This window comes from Sebastes umbrosus, chromosome 11, assembly GCF_015220745.1.
Source record: "Sebastes umbrosus isolate fSebUmb1 chromosome 11, fSebUmb1.pri, whole genome shotgun sequence".
Taxonomy (NCBI): Eukaryota; Metazoa; Chordata; class Actinopteri; order Perciformes; family Sebastidae; genus Sebastes; species Sebastes umbrosus.
The window spans coordinates 33,063,547-33,082,479 of record NC_051279.1 but is presented as its reverse complement, the minus strand read 5'-3'; the positions used below and the strand labels follow the sequence as shown (position 1 = coordinate 33,082,479).

The 18,933-nt window shown below is 38.8% G+C and overlaps 1 protein-coding gene across 7 annotated transcripts in view; it reads right to left on the bottom strand.

Annotated features, from left to right (window-relative positions):
* Positions 1-18,933, bottom strand: part of ulk4 (unc-51 like kinase 4) — a 105,392-nt gene that overhangs the window by 83,089 nt on the left and 3,370 nt on the right. For all 7 annotated transcript variants that reach the window (XR_005208892.1, XM_037785236.1, XM_037785239.1 and 4 more), the window contains exons 5-18: positions 18,733-18,895; positions 18,184-18,285; positions 17,734-17,817; positions 17,518-17,593; positions 16,591-16,731; positions 15,909-16,249; positions 14,423-14,492; positions 14,050-14,116; positions 13,709-13,801; positions 13,303-13,363; positions 12,979-13,181; positions 12,195-12,241; positions 11,915-11,993; positions 5,164-5,271 (exon numbers count right to left, since the gene is read on the bottom strand). Coding sequence is in view for 6 of the 7 variants with exons in the window: in XM_037785236.1 (XP_037641164.1) it covers positions 5,164-5,271; positions 11,915-11,993; positions 12,195-12,241; positions 12,979-13,181; positions 13,303-13,363; positions 13,709-13,801; positions 14,050-14,116; positions 14,423-14,492; positions 15,909-16,249; positions 16,591-16,731; positions 17,518-17,593; positions 17,734-17,817; positions 18,184-18,285; positions 18,733-18,895 (1,635 nt within the window). In the remaining variant the exon portion in view is untranslated. The remainder of the gene's footprint in view (positions 1-5,163; positions 5,272-11,914; positions 11,994-12,194; positions 12,242-12,978; positions 13,182-13,302; positions 13,364-13,708; positions 13,802-14,049; positions 14,117-14,422; positions 14,493-15,908; positions 16,250-16,590; positions 16,732-17,517; positions 17,594-17,733; positions 17,818-18,183; positions 18,286-18,732; positions 18,896-18,933) is intronic.

Genomic DNA, 18,933 nt, shown 5'->3' with positions numbered 1-18,933 from the left:
AAAGAGAGATACCACAGCTCCTTCTCCTGCTGGAACACTTTACATCAACAGATAATAAAAAATCCTCTGATATAATGTGGACAACTGGTGAAAAATATCACTTCATTACCAAGGATGGAATTGAAATAAACAAAGGAATATATGATAAATATTGAGCTAATTGTTGGAGCTATAGAGAAGGTGTAAGACCATATACTTCTTCCCTCTCCTTTTGGGACATGTAATATTTATTTATGTTGATTATTTGTTAATAGATTGTTTACTGTTCATTTTATTAGTTATTCTTGTTTTGTGTTTTACTGAGGTATTTGTTACATGTTCCAAATAAATAATTAATTAAAAACAAAGTGAAACAAAATGGTTGTCACTGTCCATTGATATTAAACATGAATCCCAATGAGTGTATAAGCGTATGAAAATATGCGAGATAAACATAGTTTGTTTTCAGGAACGGCCGAATTGTGCGTCGCTTTAAATGCTGCGGCTGCCAGGAATTGTGGGATGTATTCTCTCCTTTCCTTTGGTAAAGGATGGTCCAGTATATCCTCTGCTAAAGGAGATAATAAAGGAAGCATTGAAGCTCCTTTCCTCAACATTTAGAGGATTCAAACAGCTCTCATCATGGCTGCTACTGAGATACTTACGGGTCATTTCACTCTGTTAGGAACCTTCCTAAGAGAAAAGGACTATTCGGCCGCAATCCTGGTTGTAATGAAGAAATTAGCTACCACTGATGCTGTTCAAAGAACTTCAACTTCCTTGTGTATTATTGTTGTCAGTGAAGCGTTTCACATCATGTGCTACAAATGATGCCTCAAAGAATTTAATCAGCGTGATCCTAAATGTTTTTTTCTGTGGTCATGTACTATTTTAGGAAAAAAATAATTCACCATACCCAACTTGTACCCATCATATGGGAATAGTCTAACAACTTTTTGTTTCAACCTTGAAACTATCAGTCCAAAGTCCAATAAAAGTTCATGTTTCTGTGGTTATATGTAACCTTGAGAATAGAGGCAGCGATGCAGCTGATCATTGACACGGACCAGAAAACCCACCAGACAGCCAACCTGCCAGACTGGGTTTTTAGAGCCATCAAATCCCTGACTGGTGCTGCTGACTGGAGGAACCACAAATTCTTAAGTCAAAACTGAAATAAGCCACAAGTCTGAGATAGAAGCCCACAAAGCACTTAAAGTCGTACTAATCATTGTCATTGACTGAAAAACACAGCTGGAGATTTTTTAAATCAAATCCTCAATGCAAAGCAGACAAGCAGGTAGCTTTACAACAATAAGGTACTACTAACCTCTACCTAATAACTACCATCACTTAATATAAGAAGCCTGCACTATGCACTATCAAGCAAGCCAGAGTGTTTAGGGACTATATACCTGTATATGTGTGTGTGTATGTATGTATATAGATAGTTGGCGACATATCAACAACACAGAAAGCAGCGACTCCATGAAAATATTTCTGAACAAGAAAAAGCATCTTTTACGCTCTATTCTAGAAATACCAGCCAGCACAGTGACTATACAACACAACTAATGTTAGCCTTCTTGTCACACAAGTATGCAGTTTTCTGAAGCAGAGGGAGAAAGGAGAGGCCTGAACTTTTGATGTTATTTAAGCAAAAATAATGCCGTTTTGACTTTACTCCTGAAGTACAAATATATTGAACCTTTTCCACTCCTTGAGGACGTGGGCACCCTCGGCCAACTTGACTTTTTTCAGGCTCAGTTTTAGAGTGAAGGTACTGGTATCATATAACACTAGAGAACCTAAGGAATCTATTGGTACCAACCATGTCATACTAGCATGTTGGGAAGAACGCTATGAATTTATGCTAAATTTTGGAGAGGAAAAACTGGCATGGCGATTTTTGAAGGGGTCCCTTGACCTCTGACCTCAAGATATGTGAATGAAAATGTGTTCTATGGGTACCCACGAGTCTCCTCTTTACAGACATGCCCACTTTATTATAATCACATCCAGTTTGGGGCAAAAACCTTGCGTTTATTTTGCATGCAATACAAATGTGTTATTTCCATCTATTCTAAAATGATGTGTTTGAATATTTATGCATACTGGGCTCCATAAACAGTCTTGGTATTGCATGAATTGGGTATGACTACAAAAGCTCTTGTGGATTCAATGAGCCCAATTGTATCCATGTGTGATGATGTTAGTCCCCATAGGAGCCATTTTATTGACCTCCCTGTATAAAATGACCTTCGGTGACCTCTAGGATCATCACAACCTCATGAAACTTGACAGCTACAAACTAGAGACCTAGAGCATTCAGAGGATGGATGGATCAAACTAGAGACCTAGAGCATTCAGAGGATGGATGGATCAAACTAGAGACCTAGAGCATTCAGAGGATGGATGGATCAAACTAGAGACCTAAAGCATTCAGAGGATGGATGGCTTTCATAGCTAGATTGACAATAAGTTTCAAGAACACAAGTGCTCGCCATCCAATCGCTGAAAAATGCAATTCTTGGCTTTTTCTGTGGTGTTCGTCAAGGTCTTGGTGTCTTAATGTGGTATTTTGGAGGGATTATTGATAATTTTTTTATCAATTCTCGATTGGTAAAACAAAAAGGTTAAATTTAGCACCAAATTTGTGTAACAAATGGTATGAACCCAAAAACTAATGCAGCAACTTATGAAACATAAGTGAGCATGGGGATGACCATCATATACTTCTATCATAATGTTCTAAGCTCTCATACACTTTCAAAATTTACTTTAACTCATTAATTGATTGTTTATTTCCGATTTATGATTATAACAACTTGACACAAAGTGCTGAGCTGCATCTCAAATTAATCTTCATATTCCCAGCTTTCAGATGATGTACACCACTTCTCTGTGACATCTACTGTTGACCAGCTGTCTTCCCCTAAAGACCCGCTGGACCCCCCTAAAAAAGACTAAAATGGGTCTATGAAAAAGAGGGGTGGAGTGGAAAAGGTTAATGGTTTACAACAGTTAGAAATACCTCAATTAAACCCTCATTAACTATCACACCAAGTGTGGTATTACTCAAATCAAGTGTACTTCTACTTTATGTTTTAAAAATCATTCATTTAGCTTTTGTCTTTTATTTTCTTACTGTAACTAACTGAGAAACATTTACACTTTTAAGGTGCTGTTCAACAACTGACCCTGAGGTACAGGAATCGGTTCATTATAGCGTTATTATTTGTTAAGAACACACTAGAATCCATGGAAACACACCAGCTCTAGCAGGAGCAGAAAAGTCAATTTATTAAGAGCTTGGAGGACACTGATGAGATTCCCCGTGGCTTCAGGAGAGTAATAAGTGTAATCAGGTGGGGTGATCGATTTTTGAAGGTTATCCATCAGTCTTGTAAATAAAAATCTCACACTTAATCGACTTGCCTGGCTAGATTGAGGTTAACCAGAAATAAATTGGGATCACCTTTTCTAATGAAGTCAAACAAGGCCTCCTTCACTCTTGTAATTTTCAGGGCTGGGGGTCAATTCGCTTTCAATTCAATTTAGTCAGCAGGTAAATTTAAACTCCATTACCTAATGGCAGAGCACTCAGTTTCATTCATTTCACTCGAGATTGGTCTTTCTCACTGAAGTAATAAGAAAATGTGTTTTGATCTTTCATCTTGGCATCGGTGTTGTGCTCCATTGACTTTGACTCATTAACTCAAAAGAAAGCAGTCGTTCTACATTTATTACTTAAGACTAGGGAAGTCTTAAGACTTTCTCTGAATGGTGATTTTCACTATCCACATTTAAAAAGCCATGTCTACATAAATATTACTACTATACTACTATACCCATATCACAATGTTGTGGGCTAGTTTGTGTAGTTTGACATTATTTGGAGAACAAACTAGAGATGAACAACTTTACAGTTTGCCATCCTACTATTGTTGGTGGTTGGGATTTACCAGCAGGGGGAGCTGCATGTTCTCATAACATTTAATATGAATCAATCAATGAATTTAATGACTTTTTCTGAATATTTCATTAGCAGGTCTAGTTTGTATGTACTGTAGGCCTCAGCAACGTTGACAGTACTTGTCTGAGATTGAATTAATGTCCCTGACACAATAGGATGTCGCTGACATCGGACTTCTGCTCCTCCTCATGACTGTTTTCAGGCTTTAGAAAATCTACCCTGGAACGGGAGACTTTGACCAATCACAGGTCATTTCTTTGAGAGAGCGTTCCTATTGGCTGTGTTACAGTCATGTGACTGGAATTTGGTGTCCCTTCAACAGATTTCACATTGGCGGCCGCGTCTCAAACTTTCTCATTTTACAGCTAAACCAGAGATAACCACAGATGCCGTTAGGAGCACCGGAGGACACCGGAGGACACAAAGGAACATGATTTTTTTCAGGTTACCTGTTTCATGTACTACTGTCAGGGTTTAATAAAAATAACTTTTTTTTAATCATATTTGCTCCAATCTCACCTTTAAGTGACTTTCAAAACCGCATAATACCGAATCCAATACCCTAATTAGACTAATAAGAAGTAAGGAATACTTTCACAAAGATTTGTTACAATGAGTGAGTCAGTGAATGATTGCTACATAAGCTAGAGAAATATTCACATATTCTCCATATAGCTGGACTGTCTTTGACTTTTTCCTCAATACTACAAACTTCTGTAAATCACATCACTTACTTAAAAGGTGTGGTCTTGCAGCCTTACTAAATAAATTGTGGAGACGTCATGTATCTCATTTTTGTCTAAATTGAAAATGAATGCAGATTCATATGTTCACAGCAGTAGCATTAGTGGTTTTCTTTTTGGTCTTCACATCTCTGCATTCCCTTGAATCAACCACAGTCACGTGGACAAACTTATACAAAATAACAAAAATATCAGACTTCTGATCAGAAACCTTTATCACATGTCACAGCTAACCCTCCGTTTCGCCCGGTCTAATAAAAGAAAATAACCTTCAAAAAGAAATATTTTTGTCAGCTATGGAACTACTGTAATCCATGCCCGTTGTGTGCATGTGCACCCATTTCTCACTTATTGTATATAGTGTGTTTAGATTCATTCAAATGTTTCCTTTAGCTCGATCAACTGCAGTATCTCTGTCTCTGTATATCTGTGTCTTCATATTGGCTTCTTTAATGCAGAGTTTACCTGAGAGGCGATGAGGTAGAGGATCTCCCCGAGTGGCGGCAGCAGGAACTGCTTTACTCTACTGTTCCTCAGATTATCTCTCAACAGGTCGGTCAGTGTGGACACCGCCTGGAAAGAGAGAAGAGATATAGTTTTAATCAGCACATCTGTCTTATTGTTGCAACAGTAAATGAAAAACTGAAATTTTTGCCAAGAAAACGTACCAGAGTTAAATCAACAGCTCTCTAAGATGATGTCAATAACATTTAATTAGTTCTAGAATCAGTTATAATTTCACAAAGGTGGTATTCCTTCATATGTAGTCTGTATACTAGGATATATCTAATATGTGATTGCAAATATATGATTACAATCTGCCTTTAAGGCTCTTCAGACATCTTTGTATAATCTAAAATTGAAATTGTCCAATCTTGTGAATACCTGGAAGTTTGGCTAGAGAGCAGTCTCACCCTTAAACAGCATGTGGAGCAACTGGAACAGAAGCTAAAGATAAGATGTCAACTATGGAGATATCCTTTATTCTCATGCTTAGTCACTCTACCTTAAAACAACTTGATGCAGTTTATCATCATGCTTTGTGTTTCCCTTCAGGAGATGAATATCGTACTCATCGCTGTGTAAAATGTAAAAAAGTAGGATGGTCCTCACTAGCAACAAGAAGCCATTCTATCATTTTTATTTATAAAAGATCTCCTGTTTAAACTACCTCAGGTTATCACTTCTCCTCATTTAAAACCAGCTCTCTCTAAACCTGATCTCAGGTCTGTTGAACACTTCTTGCTCCTCAGGTAAATACTGAACTAGGGAAGACTGCCTTACCCCTCTTAGCACCTAATAAATGGCATCAATTACAGACGACTTTAAAACTTGAACATTTCATCCTACTGGCCGATTTTAAACTTTTAACTTCAAATCTATTTAGTGATGTCTGATTGAAAGTGGGGGACTATATCAAATCACACCACAATACAATAAAGGTAGGATAACCACCACAAATAATAAAGTAGACCATGACCTGACCATGCAACACCAACTAGTGTACGCAACTTCTCTTCATATATTCAATGGTAGAAGATATTCTGTGTACATAAAAAATACTATTTTAAATGAAAAAACTGGGGATGAATCTTTTTTTGTATATGACAAAAAAAAGAGAGAAACAAGAGAGAGGTAAGGGTAAAAGCAGAAAGAGTAAAAAATGAGGAGGAGAATGAGAAAGGGAGGATGAAACAACAGAGAAAAGGAAGAGGAAGAGGGAATGCACATAACAGAGACAAGAGGATGAATAAAGAAAAGAGAGAAGTAGAGAAAAGAGATATAGGTCAAAGAAAAGGTTGGGAAACAGGCAGAAAGATAATGTAGAAAAGCGAGATATGAGCTGGACAGCAGCAACAACAATCACATGAATGCATGTATACACAAAACAAGTGTATTGCAAGCATTAAGTATATGCACACGCATAACTAGGTACACAAATTCATGCAATCATATGCACTTGTAAGTAATGCACCCCACACACGCGCGCACGCACGCACACACACACACACACACACACACACACACACACACACACACACACACACACACACACACATACACACACACACACACACACACACACACACACACACACACACACAGAGTTAAGTATATGCAGAGACAGCCTTGCTGGCTGGCTGGCTGCTTCCTGGCATTAGCATTACTGCCAGCTTCCTCCCTCTGTGATCTGATGCAAGTTCTGCCTCACTCCTCTATCTCTCCCTCTCTCTTCTCTACTTTTTCTTTTTCCATCTCTCTCTCTCTCTCTCTCTCTCTCTGTTCTGTCTCTCCTTCCTCTATTGTTTTTCACTCTACTTGTCTTTTCTTCCTGCTCTACTTTGAATTGCCCTCTATGTATGTATGTATCACATAATATCTCTCTCTCTCTCACCTACATCTTTCTCTCACACTCGCTTGCTTTCACTGTCTATCACATTCTGTCTCTCTTTCTCGTTGTAGGGTGAGAAGTGGTAACAGTCTGTTTGTCATGTACGCTCTCAACAGATCTCCCCCTCTCCCAGAAGAGTTATTCTCTCCTTTTATTTCTGCCCAAGGAGCGTTGTGTATCCTCCTCATGCTGAGCCATCGATGAACATGTACAGGTTCAGTTTGCCACTGGAATCCTGAGTAGGTCTGAACATTATTGCCAATACACTTTGAGATAAAACCAGAAGCCAAAATATGTTTTAGTTGACCTTATTTAAACTTATCTATACATAAACTAGACCAGGCTGTCCCCACCTTCGCTCAATGTCAGCTGGGATCGGCTCCAGCCCCCCCGCGACCCTGGATAGGATAAGCAGTTACAGATGATGGATGGATGGATGGATACATAAACTATAAACACATACCATGTTGTGTCACTTCTAACCAAGTATATGTGAGTGGTAGATATGTGCTGTGAAACAAACTCCTCTTGGTTTTCTGCCTCTTTCCCACGTTATTGCTCTCCGTTCTTCCCCCTCGCTCTCTTCCTGAGCTAAACCCGCTGATAACACAAATGGCTGAGTGGATAGCTGAGATTCTGGGGTGTATTTGAAACTGGTCATGCAGCTGCTCTCAGGCGGAGGGTACTGAAAGCAACCCCTGTGCAACTAGCTAAAGTGGAAAAGCAAACATAAACGCACACACACACACACAAAACTATTTTCCCTCCCAGAACACATTATCATTATCTCAGCATCAACACTCCCTCAGATCAAATGATGCACATGAATGCACACAAGGAAACATACATATGCACTTAATTAACGTCCATAAACAACACATATATAGTGGGGCAGAGAATAAAAAGATGTCCCAGCACACGCAAGTTTTGCAAATACACACACAAATATGACGTGCACATGAGCAGTTACTGTGAGGCAGATGTGTAAAGAAAGAATACAGAGAACAAGTTGGTGGATTATCGGCGCTATAAAGAAGGAACTGCACATCGTTTTACAGCTAATACGAGGTTTGTCTCTGCTGAGGTGAGAGAAGAGGCTGACGTATCAAGCAGTATTGCAGCATTACAGTCAGAGGTAACCCTCTTATCTTCAAGCGGCCCAGCTTTCCACTTAAATTTGTTTAACTTTCTAAATTTGCATGCTAGCTTTTTACTGAGATGTCCCAAGAACAACCCTTGCAAAATATGTCCCAGATATGGCAGATATGACGTACTGTATGTCAAATGGTAAAACAAGACAACAAATGTGTGGCTCAAATATACAAAGGAATTTAAGTTATTGTATTTAAACAGATTTGTTAATGAATTAAATGCCTATGTAAGAGATGTCGGACGTAGATTAGGCACTAAGAATATATATTTTGTTTGATCATATTAATCTATACTGTATGTTTTGAATATCAAATTTCATTAGTTGTCACACAACACAAGGGATCCAAACTCATCTTTACCTTGGGAGTATTCACAAATGCTTCAAGTAGTGTCTTCCTGGAGCCAATGACCTCGGTGTGTTTCTAAAGATTGCTGTGAGCTTTTAGGATGTGTTAAGACTCTATATCCCCACGAAACAGCCTGCAGTGTGAAGCTTTACCGGCTAAAACGCTGTTAAAAGCCACAGAAAACTTTATAAGTGCCGATAAGTGAAGGGGGAAAATGATATCTAGTTGGTTTTAGAAAAGCACAGCTTCCCTACGTCGCATGAGGAAAGCAGCAAGATTGTGTTAGTAACATTAACCCAGAAAATATTATTCTCATTTAATTCTATTGAAGGGAGAGAAGACAGAGAGAGAGAGAGAAAGAGAGAGAGAGAGAGGGACAAAGACAGACGGGATAAAGGAGAAGAGAGAAAAGAGATAGCAGGCAGACAGACAGAAAGGACAGAGTGAGACAGACAGACACAAACAGGTGTGTGTGTGTGTTTGTGTGTGCGTGTTTTTTTTGGGGGGGGGGGTCGAAGCATATAGCAGTTGCCATGGTAACTAAGCCCAGCCCTGACACTCCAATCAGCAGGACTGCAGCAGGAGAACCCCTGCTGAGACTAAACACACACACACACACACTCAGAGGAGAACACAAGTATGAGCTGTTTTATTGGTCATCTGTTGGTATCACTACAACATATGAATGCACACACACAGAGCATCTGCGCACACACACACACACACACACACACACACACACACACACACACACACACACACACAAATAGGGAAACAGAACACAGAACACTACATACACAGGACCCCTGCTGAGTGCACACACACAAACATGTCTCAAAAAAGCACATGCACACTTACAAACACACACACACACACACACACACACACACACACACACACACGGAGAGCCCCCCTGCTGAGTCTATAGCTGGACACACACACAGTCATAGACACAAACAGACACAGATGTACAGCTTTGTCCTTTTCTTAACAATTTGTCATCCTGCGGTAGCTGCAGGGAGGTAAAGAGGGTAGCGGAAAATGTTTTCCGCCATTTGTCTTTAACAAGCGCTCTGCAAAAAAAAAAAACACTGCTATGCCACAGTCGGCCATTTTGTAAATCGCCGTGACGACTCGGTAGCAGTAAAGTGTCAGAACAAGTGGAGAAAGAGAGAAGAAAAAAAGACAAACCAGGAAAGAGAGCGGAAGTGGGATCAGAACTATTGTAGCCGGAATGGAATTACATTCAGGATAAGTAGACGTGATCGAGCAGACGAAGAGACAAAGAAGAGTAAAGAGACGGGAAGAAGGTGTTTGGTTCGGTTTAGGATGAAAGGATCAAATAAGGGAGAGAGGCTGCAGATCTCACCACCATACCAAACTGCTTTAACGTTGAATTAGTTCAACACCGCTCAGTTTGAACGTGTGTGTGTGTTGAGGGGCACTCAGTAAAGTATCTGAATTGTCTATGTGTGTCACTGTCTAGGACAATGCGTGTAGACAAGTGTGTCCTATTACCTTACAGTACTTTCTTTAGTATGATTATGGGTATTACAGTGATGTAGCTACATACACTCAGTTGCCTGTTTATTAGGTAACAAATCACATATTGCCAAGGTTTTTTTTCCTTATACAAGCCCTATGCTGTACAGAATGTAAAGCCCCTTGAAGCAAAGTTGTGATTTGTGAAAATTATTTGTGAAATTGTTACATAAAATTGACTTGACTATTAGACTGCATTAGTTTTAGCGACGTGCACCTAATAAACTTGCAACCATACAGTATATATGTGTAGAGCAGTTTCACTATCATTATAATAACTACAACAGAAAGCCCACTATATAGGTATCATATGAAACAAATAATCTGTAAAATCAACACACAATAAAAACGAAATAAAATCTACAAGAAAGAACTCTTACTATCTAAATAGTTACTACAAAAGTTACACTAGCATCACAACCACTTCCAGTTGTCATATTAGCTTTATCATAACCTGGAACTCTATATCTAATCAGAGTTCAATTATTATTATTGATTACAAAGAGCAAGCTTTTAGAACCCATTTTACCAAACTGTAAAATAAAACAAACATTTAGGAGTGATGCAAGACACAACCTTGTGAGTCAGCGAGTGAGAGAGAGAGAGAGAGAGAGAGAGAGAGAGAGAGAGAGAGAGAGAGAAAACAGTGTGTGTGTGAGTGAGTGAGTGAGTGAGTGAGTGAGAGAGAGAGAGAAAGTGAGTGAGTGAGTGAGTGAGTGAGTGAGAGAGAGAGAAAAAGAGAAAGAGAGTGAGTGAGTGGTTGAGTGAGGTGTTTTCAGTATCTCTGGTGAGGCTAATGAAAGACTTGTTGTCTTGCAGGTTTTTAATGCCACCTGCTGGTACACACTAGTACTATAAAGTTAGTGTGGACAGAACAGGTATTCCCATACACATCTTGTGTTAGAGCACATTTCCCCTTCATGATGGCCTAGAAGTTTTAATTATTGGTCAAATGCCCCTAAACAGAACAAAAGCCGTGATAACAATCAAACAAAAATTACACATCTACAAAACTACAAAACAAAGCATAGATGTGCTCAACAACCTTATGGAGGACTTATTGTACATGAAGAAACAACTATACATACTGCATGCAGTACTGCACTCATTGTTCTTATGATTTCTTTTATAGTTCTTATGCATAAATGAGCAGTCATACTTTCTGTACATCTGCTGGTATGTACCGTCACCTCATGGTGTAAACTGGTACTGCAGATTTTAGGTCCTCAAAAAGTTTTGCAAAGCTTTGGGAATTCCATCTATTCATCCATCCATTCATTACCTGTAACCGCTTATCCTGAGAGGGTCAATCCTAGCCAATCCCATCCGACAGGTCGCCAGTCAATCATAGAGACAGACAACCATTCACGCTCACATTCACACCTATGGGCAATTCATAGACAACAATGAACCTAACCTGCATGTCTTTTGACTGTGGGAGGAAGCCGGACGACCCAGAGAAAATGCTAACACAGAGAGAACATGCAATCTCCACACAGAAGAGCGTGTTATTGAACACTTTCATATGACTATAACCATTTACCTTGTTTTGGGAATAAAAATTAAAACAGATGTTTTTAGAATGATTCGTTTTATGCTTTTTCTACAGTGCCAGCGTTGCTCCCGTACAACTGTAGCCACTAAAGGCTGAATAAACAGAGATATGCTATAACTCTATTATCTATCTAAACGTGAGTTTGCACTGGAAACAATACAGAATTGAAATTTCCATCTGTGTGCATGTGTGTGTGTGTGTGTGTGTTTGTGTGTGTGTGTTCCAGACCTCAGAAACAGGACTGTCCTCTCCCAGTTCAGTACAGTGCTGAGCCAGTAGACCCATCACTCTGAGAAGCTTGCTCCGTCTGCAAAACATTTTGTGAAAACTGTTGATTTTCTGCATATCAACACAGGATTATCCAAAAAAGGATTTTCAATCACTTACACTTGTGATTATTTTAGTTTTTAAAGTGTATCGGTAGTAACCACTTCTCCAACATTACTGCGAGGCACAGCACAGTCATGGTCCCTGGTTTATAAAGAGAATACATGCTTAATGTACTTACACTTCCCAGTTAGGAGCTTGTCGTAATAGCTGGGTCAATACTGGAAGCTGAATGAAGGAGGGAGGAGATTAGAAAGACAGATATAGAGAGAAAGAACAAAGACATAAGATTAAGAACCCAATCTGTAAAAAATGATGATATATGACAGCAAATCATGGGTTTTAGATCTATTATGACAAATTCACTAAGTTTGTAGACACTTGAGTAAAACAATTGTACATTTTTTAAAGTCGAATGAATAAAACAGATGACTTACATGGACAAATCTATTATAACACTGTGGTTTATCAGTACTGACATGACTTGAAAGTAGTCAAAATCCAAATTTATTTTGAGGACATTTTTTGGGTGTTTTATACAATTGAATTCTTAATTTTGAAAAATATACTGTATGTTCTCGGCTATTTCATGTTCAAAGTCAGACGAAAGAGCCTTTTTTTAGTCTTGAATAATTGTATGGGACTAATGACTTTCTGGAAGCAACAGCAAGAACCTCACGCATGTTACATGTTCCTGGTGAAGCTCTTTGCTGACAAATGTATCGCAAAGACTGAGGATTGACGAAAACAAAGTGATTACATAAAAAGTTATTATTTTGTATGTGTTTACACACATTCAAATGGAAAAACTAGGATATTTTAACGACCTCAGTTTCACTGAGCTGGGAGCAAAGACTCCCACACTGCCATGCAGTGTCAAGGTCTAAAATATTCCCTAAAAATGCAAAAAATGATCTTGTTAAATCCAGCCAATAGTAATCCGGAGTAAAGACGTGTTTTCCTACCAGTGTTGAGTTCATCAGTCTGTTAGTAATAACTTTATATCCAACCACACAGCAGAGGTAGCACAGCAGGTTGAGTCTGGTGCGAGTGGCTGTGGAGTGAGGAGGAGGAGGAGCAGTGGAGGGGTTCTGTTCTTCAAGGGATGAACAAAGCTGTAAGAGGAAGACGGCCCACTCTTCATCACTCAGGGACTGCAGCTTCTCAACTGAAGGAGAGAAAAAAAGTCAATGACCAATGACCACATGCAATAGATCCTCTGTACTTTCTATAGAACACTGATAAAATCTCACTTGATATTGACTCGAAAAACAAATGTACCACAGTACCTGAGTATGCTGGTACACAAAGGGTTTTAGGATCAAATCGCACAGGAGGACTCTTAAGAATCTGGTAAATAGAGAGAGAACGCCACATAGTCAGCCTCTATATGACCTGTCTGATCTTCATATCATAATTCCCATGTAGCTATTCCCTTCCTTCCTAGTAACCATGTTTCACTGAACTCAGTTAAAAATGAACATAAAACCCCACTTTCAGCAATAATTTGTTTAATATTGTTTACCTTATACAATTTAATTGTAAGAGGAGGTAATAAGGAAAGGCTCCTCCTCACAAGTACACTCACTACTAAAGATTATTAAAAATCATTTGACTTTTAATGATGTGCTTTAGATGTATTTTAAGTATCAGAAAACACTGTGAAATCTGTCCAATAATACTGCATGTCATTACCTTTGGGTTGTCCATGATTGGGGTGACAGTCAGATCAGAGTCAGTATGGAGAAGAGCTTTCACACAGGATGTGATGTCAGTACCAGTACTGGCCTAGGAGGAGGAGGTGAAAGGAAAGAGAGAAGAGTCAACGTCAGCAGAAGAGGAGTGAAGTATTCACCAGGCACACCAGCAGATGGAAGCAGAGGAGAACATGCCTTTAATGTTAGACCTATAGATGAACATATAAAAAAATAAACAGCAGTAGTGTGAATGGGTTTAGGTATGGTAACTAAGCATGAACTACTCCTCTCTGCTGTTCACATGTTCGTGCGGATTTCAGAGTATATGGTGGCAGTAACCTGAGGTGCACGGGTCTGGTTCGGAGAGTCTGAGATACTGCAGCTTCTCCTTGAGGTGGCACAGGAGCTAGAAGAGCAACAGGAAGATAATATTAAAATATACTGCTAGCTGCTTATGGCTGTGTGAGTACTGCTGGGGCCACTCATTCTAAAATTACACTTCACAAATTACAGTACTGCATTAGAAAGTGAAATTTCCTGATGTGTGTTTCCAATATGAGATTTTGGATAGAGCATCATTTATAACAAGGCCATCAATTAGCTTACTGGGTAAAACTGGTAGACAACCCTGGCAGAACAGGTATAACTCTGTGACCCAGGCATACCCTGGCAAAACAGGTGGACAGGACGGCAGATAGACTGAACTGAATACCTGAGCAGAAAAATGGCTTCAGTGTTGTCCTCATCCACACCACTCTTGGGCCTGAGCTCTGATACGTTATCTGGAAGAGGAAGCACAAAAGATACCAAATCAGATTTTCACGGGTACATTATGACACATACAGTATGTCTGAGACACATGCCTAGTAACGGCCACACAGGTGAAAGATGGAGCACGCATTTTAATCAGGAAGGAGATTTGCACAATAGCAACTACAGCAAACAGTGAAAAATCCAAATGTTTGCCGTTGAGGGGAAAAGAATAGGACAGAACAAAATTGGCTTATCTAGGAAACCAGATTACTACAGCCATGTTCACACAACTGTTATGGTGAAACAAAAAACAGAAAAATAAGGGGGTAAAAGGAATGAAAACCTTACTAAATATTCTTTGACCCCCTTTACACCTGGCATTCAAATGTGTCTCGCAACCAGAATGTATCTAGATATGATTTAACCTCATTACATTTACACCTGGTATTAATATGTGTCTCCAGTGTCTAGCATTACGTATTTCCACCCACGTAGTTGTTGCATGTGAATTCACAATCCGTCCTCAAAGCATTTTGGGTGCATTTACAACTGTACTTTCACGTGGTAAATCTGTGGTGATCTGATTGTAATCAGATCACCCAAAATGCATTTTAATGCCAGGTGTAAAGGCGTTATTTGTTTATGCAGGAAAAGTTTGCTGATCGTGCCTGTTGTGACTGTCCTTCCAACAATATCAAGTTGCAAATTCTCAACGCTGCTGCTGAGAAAATGCCTTGCTTAGTGGTATGACGATAGTGGTTTCTCCCCATAAATACAGTATATAATATCCAATCAACAACCTTTCATATCAACCTCTGCTAGTATAAACTGGTTATTTTAAAATTACATAGCATGTAGTGGCCAAGTAACTCCCATATCTAACTTAAAGGTCCCATATTATAAAAGAGATTTTCATGTTTTTTTATTATAAAGCAGGCTTAAGTCCTATATAAATACTGTGAAAGTATCGAAACACTCAATCCACAGGGAAATACACACAGCCCGTATTCAGAAACTCTGCATTTGAAACAAGCTGTCAGGATTTCTGTCCATTCGTGATGTCACGAATATATAATATTTAAACTCTTGACATAATTTTAAATGTAAACATTCTAAATGTGTCCCAGTTTATTCCTGGTTGCAGTGTATGTGAATGTCATCAGCTGACAGGAAGTACACATGGACCCAAGCTGTTGCCTAGCAACGCAATTCTGTTGCAATTCTGTTGCAATTCTGTCAAAATGCGTATAAACGGAGCGTTTCAGACAGAGGTTAAATACAGGCATATTCAGGCAGACAGTATGAGGAAAATAAAGGGATTTTTGAACATTACAGCATGTAGACATGTTCTAGTAGAAACACAAAATACAAGTATGAACCTGAAAATGAGCATAATATGGGACCTTTAAAATACATAAACAAAAAGACATTTGGGAATGTCTTACCTAGTATGAATGACTTATTGGGCTGCAGTGTGTGGCACATCTGCTGGGCCCCAGTTAGCTTGGGGTCATCATCTGTCTTTGCATCCCCCTCTCCTCCTTGCTCCTTTCCCATCTCCCTATCGGAGCCCTGACTGTTCCTTAAGGCTCCACATGTTGTGTGTCTGACAGCTTGTTGGCTATCAGTCCTTCTGTCAGACGGTCTGTAAGTTGTTGCAGTTGTTGTTGTCTGTGATGAGATTAGTTTCTTAGAAATCCTATTGGCTGGCTGGATGATGGCCGAATGGCTGTTGAGAGGCTTGTCTGCATGCTCTGGAGGGAAAGCGTCAGGGATCCTTGTGTGTCTGTGGAGGTATTGAAAATACGCACACTAACACAAACTACTCAACTGAGGGAAAAATGCAGCATATGAATGGTTTTGATTTAATGTAATGGTAATCCTGCAGCTGCTGTTTGTTGTGCTTGAATTGTATTGCATCATATTGAAAGGTGTTTCAAAATGCGTGGCCTCTCCCAGTGGATTAATAGAGACTAGACTAGACTTGAAGAACATTTAGTCATCTACCATAATGTGTGCATTACTACCTTGACAAAGAAAATCTATATGCAGTAAAATGGCTGCAAAGATATGTCTGTGGAATGCTGTAGGAGCTGTAAAATAAAAACAAATAATATATCAACACACCTCCAGCTAGCTGAAACGACCCCCTCACAGATAATTTTTTCCTCCTGATCCCCTTCTTCATCCTCCTCTTCCTCTTGTCCCTCTTCCTCCATTAGTACTTGTGTCCAGAAAGGGTGTTCCAGCAACTCTGGCCAGTCCATCCTAATGAGCAAAAAACAACATTAGAAACATTAGGACAGAGAAACGTGACACTAAGCTCAACACACAATAAAAAGTAAAATAAAAACAGTCTGATTCAACATCAACTCTTAATTCTCTGTCTTAGAAACTCTCAAGCTGACCATTTTTATTTCAGTGAAGAACTAGACTTGCTTTATTAATACAACTTCTTTTTAATGCGCAGTACGAGATCATGTTAAGACAAATAGATAAAATAACTTTCGGACATTAGTTTAATTCTGTTCATGAACATTTACCTGGATTGGGATACATAAATAATACACAAAAATAACGCCAGCAGCATTGTGATGTTTTGGTATACATAAGCTACCTTGAGGACAATTGAGCAACAACCTCCAACCTGCTCCCTCTAATTTAAAATTGAGAGTATGGACGTATTGTCATTGTGACAACAAGATTTCCACCCTGATAAATGTTATAAGATAAGATACATTTAGATAATATATTCCTTTATTAGTCCCACAGTGGGGGAATTTGCAGTTTACAGCAGCAAAGGGGATAGTGCAGAAACAAGAAGCATCAGTAAAAACAAAAAGCAAGATACAACACAGTAAAAAAAAAAAGCAAAATAAAAGTGAAACAAAATATGAACAATTTAAATAGAAGGAAATATAAAAATAGGAACAACATAAACAAGGGGAAATATTAAAAATAGGAACAATATATACAGTATTGACAATAATAATATGATGACAATATTAACATTACATAGTAATGGACCTGTGTGAGTGTGTATATGAACCTGACCTCTTATCTGGGTCTTTGTTGAGCAAGCCTTTCAGAAGATTCTGGAAGTCTTCACTGGGAGGACTGGCTGAAAGCACTGTAACACACAACAAAGAAGATAACTTCTTTAATAAAACAAAACAAAAATAACAACTACTCTATAATAATAAAAATATGTATGTCAAACATCACATCTGCGTGAGAGTGTGTGTCTGTATGTGAGAGAGTGTGTATCACCTGTCTGTCTGGGAGGTGGTGGTTCCTGATGTAAAATCCTCTCTGTTATTTCAGTGTAGCTATCAGAATAGAACGGAGGTTTACCTGGGGAGTAAAACAGTTTGGGTTTAGGTTTACAACAAAGTACACAGTATAGTATAATACGGTATGTTGAGGTCAGTGTTGGTATCTTATTTCCTATTAGCTGCTGCACTGTTTCATCTTTTTTTCAGTTCAGTTTTTCAGGATTCAGTCGTAAGTTACAGTACTCTAATTATGTTCCTTAATAATAAAGGTTTTTATTTTTAATCCAGTTCATCAGTAGCATCATCATAAATATCATGAATGACAGGTACACAACAGAGTACAATAGCGACAAAAATAGGGAAAAAAATGAAATTCATTCATACTCGTGTACTTAATTATATTCAGTGTATGCATGTATCACTGCACGTGTGTGTGTCTGTGTACCAGTATACATGTAGTAGAGAGTACAACCCAGGGCCCAGAGGTCAGAGCTCATGTTGGTTTCTGATCCCTGCAAAACCTCTGGAGCTCTGTAAGTTGGAGGACCTGAAAATATAGACACATACAGTAATTAGGAAGGGCAAAATAAATTACTAAAAGAAAACAGTCATCTGTATCATGAACAAAAGGATGCTTTGATGTTGAGTTTTAGCTAAACTGTACATTTTTATGAGCTTTCATGTTCTTGGTCATCAAATAGTAAATTGTGAAGAATAATCAATGTTGACTAATGTTGATTTAAATTTAAATTACTGATTAAAGGTGGATCACTTAGCTATCATACTGTACACTTTCTCAACAATATATAACATGTTCTCAGCTTTTAGTTTCTGATATGATCACCATGTCATAACAACAGTTACTCCATTTCCTTGTGCTCCCTCTTCTGCCTCCTGCCCTTCTCAATTCACCCACATGAGAGTTGTTTTTTTGTCATCAATCAACAACGTAATGTATATAGAACCAACATGATTAAAAAGATAATCATCTGACCATTTAATCGTTTCTTTATGTTGTCAAAGTCCTCCTTGCAATCTCTTTGCCCTGCCTCCTCTGATGTATAGAGCAAGGTATAGAAATCCTCCAGTGTCTCTCCATTCGCCTTGGACAGGCAGAAGTTACCAAACTTCAGAGTGCCACTACCATCTAGTAGGATCTATGGGCAACAAAAAGAGAGGTACTGTATTCATATAA